We start from the raw sequence: 7,005 nt of genomic DNA, 5'->3' as shown, positions 1-7,005 counted from the left end.
GAAGAAAGAAGGCAAATGCCTTTATAAAATAACTCAAAATACAAGACGAATTTGCTATAATGTGGGAGTCAAACCTAAAGAAATGTAGGATTTTAAAGAATGAAAAATTAGAGTTATCCTTCAAAAAATTTTATAATAAAGGAATTGTGTGATTTGGATGGGGAAGAGCAGCTTAGAGGCATCTCAGATGGTAGAAATATAATTAATGAGTAAGAAAACAGAACAAGGAAGGGAAAGAGAGGGGGAAATGTCTAAATTTATACATGCTAGTGATTATCTTTGGGGATTCAAAATATTATGTACAGCATCAAATTTCAAGGAGCCAAATATTTGAAACTCTTTCTGGTGATTTCTCTCAGAGGTTAAAAGTACATAAAACTTATGTATCTATCCCTAGAGTAGCATTTCACAGCAAGCAGGGTTTTGAGGCTTGTTTTGTGTGTATGTTATTGTGTTTGAATTTTTTATCTCTTTCCCCCAATTTAAGGTTTTCTTAATAGGACCGACACTAATGCTTGGGCTCCTGACACACCATCTTTCACTGTGCAAAACTGATGATGTGCTCCAGTTCCCATGATGTTTCTGACCAGGGTCAATTTGACAAAGATGAAGATGCCAAGATGTCTTGGCTCCCCCTCAACTGCTGATCCACCTGCCTTCTTCATGCTGTCCTTTGTTCAACCTTGTTTGGGAAGCTCTGCCTTCTCCCAATCTGTTTTAATCTACACTTGATTGTTTCCATTATATAGTCATGACAAATAAAGTGGATGGTATTTCAATTGAAACTTCTGAGAAAGGAAGACATCAAAATCCAAAGGAATAATATCAGAAGACATTCATGAAGTAAGGATAACTTTTCATCTACATTGCTGGTATTCTTTTTATTCTTTTCTTAATAATATTTCAATATTACATTGATAATGTTGGCTCAACATTATACCATAATTGCAATATAGATGCAGATGATAGCAAAAGCGAGAGGTTCATCTTAGCATCTCTGGTCCTTAATTCTCTGTGGCTTCCTTTTACCATCAATACCCATCTCTAGAAGAGAGTATTTAGAGGTCTCAGCTGGAATTTCACCTGTCAGTGCCGATATGCGGATCAACAATCAGAGCTCACTAGATGACTTTATCTTACTGGGGTTCTCTGATCGCCCCTGGCTGGAGACACCATTCTTTGTCATCTTTCTGGTGGCTTACATCTTTGCCCTACTTGGAAATATCTCCATTATCCTGGTTTCCCACCGGGATCCCCAGCTTGACAGTCCCATGTACTTTTTTGTCTCTAATCTATCCCTTCTGGATCTCTGCTATACCAGCAGCACTGTCCCACAGATGCTAGTCAACCTTCAGAGACCAGAAAAGACCATTAGCTATGGTGGTTGTGTTGCCCAACTCTACATTTTCTTGGCCTTGGGTTCTACTGAATGTATACTTCTAGCCATCATGGCCTTTGACCGTTATGCTGCTATTTGCAAGCCCCTTCACTACCCAGTCATCATGAACCAGAGACACTGTATCCACGTGGCCACTGGGACCTGGATTAGCGGCTTTGCTAACTCCCTTGTGCAGTCCACTTTCACAGTGTTGACCCCACGATGTGGACAGAGGGTGATAGACCATTTCTTCTGTGAAGTTCCTGCTCTTTTGAAATTAGCTTGTACTGATACTCATGTGAATGAGGCAGAGCTCAATGTGCTAGGGGCTTTGCTACTTCTGGTGCCCCTCACCCTCATCCTGGGCACTTATGTGTTCATTGCTCGGGCAGTCATGAGAATCCGCTCTGCTGAAAGTCGCTGGAAAGCCTTTAATACCTGTGCTTCCCATTTGCTGGTGGTGTCCCTCTTCTACTTGACAGCCATCAGTATGTATGTCCAGCCTCCCTCTAGCTATTCCCATGACAGGGGGAAGATCATGGCTCTCTTCTATGGAATCGTCACACCTACACTCAATCCATTTATCTACACACTGAGGAACAAGGATGTGAAAGCTGCCCTTAGAAGGGCACTGACTAAGGAATTTTGGGTCAGGACAAGGTGAGCTCTGAAGAGAAGGCCCAAGAAATAAGGATAGATATGTTTGCCTTTCAGAGAAGCTGTCAGACATGAGAGAAAAGTGTATCAAGTGTTATAAAGTTCTCAAGTGGAGCATGACCAAGAAATAAACAATCAGCTCTTAGTGATCTCCAGACAGCACTTAGCCTTTTTATTTCCTTACCCATTTTTGAGACTGTTTTACAATATTGCATCTTATCTTAAAGTTTACATTTTCTAAACTTTGTAAATATCTTTTCTCTAGCTAGTAAACCAGTTTCCCCTCCTGAAACCAAGTTAACAAGTAGATATGGTTAGGGAAAAAAGCCTTTTGGGGGAAACCATTTATTATCTTTGAATATAGTTTCTTTGTCACCAAATAGAGATCTTACCACTTGCCTTAATTCAAAGATGTATGGGGAATTCCCCTTGTGGCTCAGCAGTAATGAACCTGACTAGTATCTGTGGGGATGCGGTTTGATCGTTATCAATGAGTTGAGGATCTGGCGTTGCCCTGAGCTGCGGCATAAGTTGCAGATGCTGCTCGGATCCCTCGTTGCTGTGGCTGTGGTATAAGCCGGCAGCTGCAGTTCTGATTCGACCCCTAGCTTGGGAACTTCCATATGCCGTGGGTGTGGCTCTTTAAAAAAAAAAAAGGCAGAAAATTCAAAGATGTATGAAATTGCCTCTCTTATAGAACATTGAATTTAATATTTAATATTGTAGCTGTGTCCCATAAAGCAAATCTAAGTAATAAAATTTTAATTATAAAGTCATATAGCTCTAAATCATTTTCTATTTGATGATTTATAAAATTATGAACAAAGCACTTATTCTGAGGCATCAGTACAATTTCTGCCAGTCTCTCCTTTATAATACACATCTTCAAGCTTTCTTTATAAAATTATTCTTTCTAAAGTGCAGTCTATCCGTGAATACATTTAATCATTTTTACTTATTTCAGTTCTTTAGCTGTTTCAAAGCAATGAATCACAGTCCCCTAATAAGACATGGTCTAAGGTCTTGATAAACACACATTTTATGAAAATCCATCAGTGTGTTTCATCAGGTTCCTAATTTTGAAGAATAAATACACTGGATGATATGAATTCTGGGATATGAATTAAATTGGTAAATGGTTGGGAACATTAACAAACTATACGAGTTCAACACTGCCAAAAATCATGTAAATTTGGAATTGAAAATACTGAAGATAGGATATAATATAAAATATGCATAAAATCTCCCCCCAAAATAAAATATTCTAGTAAATTGGGATCACTCCATGTAATGGAATATTTCATATGAATTTCTCTTTTCTCTGTGTGTGTCAGCATGAATCCTGGTGTTTTCCTACTCAGCATACTATTTTTCTTTGACAGCACTGGTTTACCCCACCCATATGAGGTGTCCACCCTTCGGATGGGTCTTATTTGAACACCTTATCAAGTGCATTGACTTTTAATATAAGTCCTTCCCAAACCCATGTAATATTCATATTTGTAATTTTGCAGATTTATCTGTCATGCTTTGGACATGATAAATGTTCAGTAAATATACCCAACATAATTGGATCTAGAGCTGCTTCTATTTTTTTCCCAAGGACTCTCTTTTTTTTCCATGCAACTCTTTCTTCCTTCTGGAAAGAACACTGCAAAAATCTACTTCCTGTCAATTAAGTACAGTGAGCGCTTCCACTTTTTTTGGCCCAGTTGGGAGACAGATGAAGCTAGAATATGAAGAAACAGCTTTTATAAAAATGAAGAGTCCTAGTTACCTTAGACTCCTGATTTCCTCAATTCTACTGTAATCTCGAAAATGATACTAAACAAAATATTTTGATCACAGTGTTTCTCACAATTCATGATTCATTTTTCCATAGGACCTCACATCAATATGGTATAATATATTTAATATATGTATTAGTAAAAGTGTTTACAGTATTCATTTATTCATTCTATTAAAGCAATGTACTTCTCAGAGATTGTGGGTTGAACTTCTCAGAGGGCATTTGAAGTTACTAAATAAAAATGCTACATCTTAGGTTTGTTAGTTTTGTTTAAAGGTCTAGGTGAAATTTAAATAAATGAACATCGAAGCTACTATTTTGTATTGGAATAAACATGGATATATTATGTTGTGGAAGCTGCATAGGTTTTCGAACAAAAACATGGGTCGGCAAAGACATTTAGTGCTGACACAGGAGGTTGCTCCACATGTGTCTTCAGAACCCTAGGGGTGTGTTTTGATTCGCCGTCACTAGTACAGATATGTAAGTTTACATGGTCCTGAATGGGAACACTGGCCTTTTACCTAACTGTGATCTTTAGCGCAGATATCAGTTTTAAGCATTTTTCACATTTATATCTAGATAATAAAATTTCTTACATTTGGGATTTTATGCATGCTCTACTTAGGCAAGGGAACATAGACTTTGCTACAGTAAAAAAAAATCACTCCCAAATCCCAATTGTTTTACAGAGCAAAAACCCAAGATTTAAACAAAAAAATTCTGAATTTTAAATTTTGAAATGCCATTAATATTTTTACATGAATGATGCCTGATATTTTAGAAGTTTATAAATTTAGATACCTAATTAAATGAATTATAGTTCATGTACTGTCAAGCAGGCAGATCAGTATAGTGCAATGTTGAAAACATGATTTATGAAGAAATTTTTTAATATTCTTGAGAGAATTACTAAAACAAAATTTGTTAAATGTTATATTAGTAAATTGTATAATATCAGTAAGTCATTAAATAGGCGTTTCGTGATAGGAGAAAAAAAAGAGAAAGAAAAAGAAAAAAGAAAAGATATGTAAGCTGCTTTTGTTTGCGTTACCCTTTACATCAATAGCCAAGTTTACAAACACAAACCAGCATATGATTTTATGACTTAGAAGTATAAAATTTAAAACCCTAAATTTCTTTCTAAAGTCACAGCTTGATTGGTGAGAGTGTTATGTGTTTAAGAAAGAGCACAAACCAGTGAGCAAGCCAAAGCCATATTTCATACATTCATTAAATTTGCACAAAAAGATGGTGTACTTAATGTAAACTTCTCCACTAAAACTCTACTACTCTTTTTATTATAAATACTTTGATTTTTTCATAAAGAAGATCCAGGGAAAATTTGGGGTTAACAACTCCATTGGAACATAGGATTATTGCCTTAGGACCACTCTCTTGTGACTGTAATTCTATAAGAATCGATCTTATTGGTTACTTTAATTTTCTAGATTAAGGAGTAGCAGAAGAAAAAAGAAAACTGTTAAATGAGTTCTAGTACTTTAATCCTGGATAATGGGAATGAAAAGTAGCATTCAGTGGGAATGGAGTTAGGTATTTCTTCTCAATCACACATCAGTAGGCTCTAAATCAACAAATCCTTGAAAGTAGAAGGTGAATGAAATATCAGGTCTTGAATTCCTCACTCATCTATGGTCTGACATGTCCTCAGACCATAATGAAGTTAAACTAGAAATCAGCAACTGAAAAATAACAAAATATCCAAGCATTTGAAAATTAAATATTCCTCTACTCCATGGATCAAATAGAAAACCACAAAGGAAATTAGATAATATTTGGAAGTAAGTGAAAGTAAAAATGCCGTTTATCAAAAGTTGTGGGATGCTGCTAAAGCAGTGCTTAAAGGGCAATGCATATTATTAAATGCTCATGTTAAAAAAGAAAAAAGGTCTCAAATCAATAGTATAAAATTCCACCTTAAATAAAAACTAAAAGAGAAAAACAAAATCAACCTAAGTTAAGTAGAAGCCAGGAAATAATAAAGAAGAGAGTAGAAATCCATGAAACTAAAAATAGAAAATATTAGAGAAAATTCATTTAAACCAAAATCTGATTCTTGGAGTTCCCAAGTGGCTCAAAGGATTAAGAATCTGGTGTTGTCACTGCTGCAGCTCTGGTTACAGCTGTGGCTCAGGTCCAATCCCTGGCCTGGGAACTTCTGCATGTTGTGGACATGGCCAAAAAAAAAAAAAAAAAAATCTGATTCATGGAATAGATCAATAAAATTGCTGAAATTTGGAGTTCCCGTCGTGGTGCAGTGGTTAACGAATCCGACTAGGAACCATGAGGTTGCGGGTTCGGTCCCTGCCCTTGCTCAGTGGGTTAATGATCCGGCATTGCCGTGAGCTGTGGTGTAGGTTGCAGACGCGGCTCGGATCCCGCGTTGCTGTGGCTCTGGCGTAGGCCGGTGGCTACAGCTCCGATTGGACCTCTAGCCTGGGAACCTCCATATGCCGCGGGAGCGGCCCAAGAAATAGCAACAACAACAACAACAACAACAACAACAAAATAGACAAAAGACAAAAAAAAAAATAAAATAAAAAATAAAAAAAAATAAAATTGCTGAAATTTCATCATGACTAACAAAGAAAATAGGAGAGAGAATATTCAATTTATTGGTATCAGGGATGAGAGGACATCAATAGAGACTGAACGCTCAAAGGGTAATAATGGAATATTATGAACATTGTATGCAAGTATATTCTACAACTTAAAAACCAAAAACTAAAGTACCTCATTTTTGATAAAATAGATAAGCTGAATAGTCATATAATCATTAAGGCAATCAAATTTGTAGTTGAAAACTTTCTAAAATAAAATCTCTAAGCCCAGATGGCAAATTCTACCAAACATTTAAGGAAGAAATAACAGTAGTTCTACATATTTTCTTCTAGAAAACAGAGAAGAGGAGGGTGGTTGTGTTTTAACCAGAGACCACAAGAGAGAGCAGAGTGCAGACAGAGTGATGAGATCTGGGGCACACATCTTTACTAGGGTCCATGGGTAGAGTGTTTTGGGGTTCCCAGCGTAAGACCAGATCAATTACATCAAACTAAAAGAGTGGGAATTTGGTAAGTTCTACACAGGTTTTATCTAAGGGGCACACAGGGGAAGGCCCAGGGGGGCAGAGGAGAAATTGTTGATCAGTAGGGCTGTTGGG

The 7,005-nt window shown here is 36.7% G+C and overlaps 1 protein-coding gene across 1 annotated transcript; it reads left to right on the top strand.

Annotated features, from left to right (window-relative positions):
* The first annotated feature begins 1,097 nt into the window (after positions 1-1,097).
* Positions 1,098-2,109, top strand: LOC110258111 (olfactory receptor 2B2-like). The gene has a single exon (XM_021081265.1). It carries the CDS (start codon positions 1,098-1,100, stop codon positions 2,040-2,042), a length of 945 nt encoding a protein of 314 aa, XP_020936924.1. The 3' UTR covers positions 2,043-2,109.
* The last annotated feature ends 4,896 nt before the right edge of the window (positions 2,110-7,005 follow it).

The sequence above is a fragment of the Sus scrofa genome, unplaced genomic scaffold (genome assembly GCF_000003025.6).
Source record: "Sus scrofa isolate TJ Tabasco breed Duroc unplaced genomic scaffold, Sscrofa11.1 Contig1263, whole genome shotgun sequence".
In the NCBI taxonomy this organism is placed as follows: Eukaryota; Metazoa; Chordata; class Mammalia; order Artiodactyla; family Suidae; genus Sus; species Sus scrofa.
This window is presented reverse-complemented; position numbering and strand designations above follow the sequence as displayed.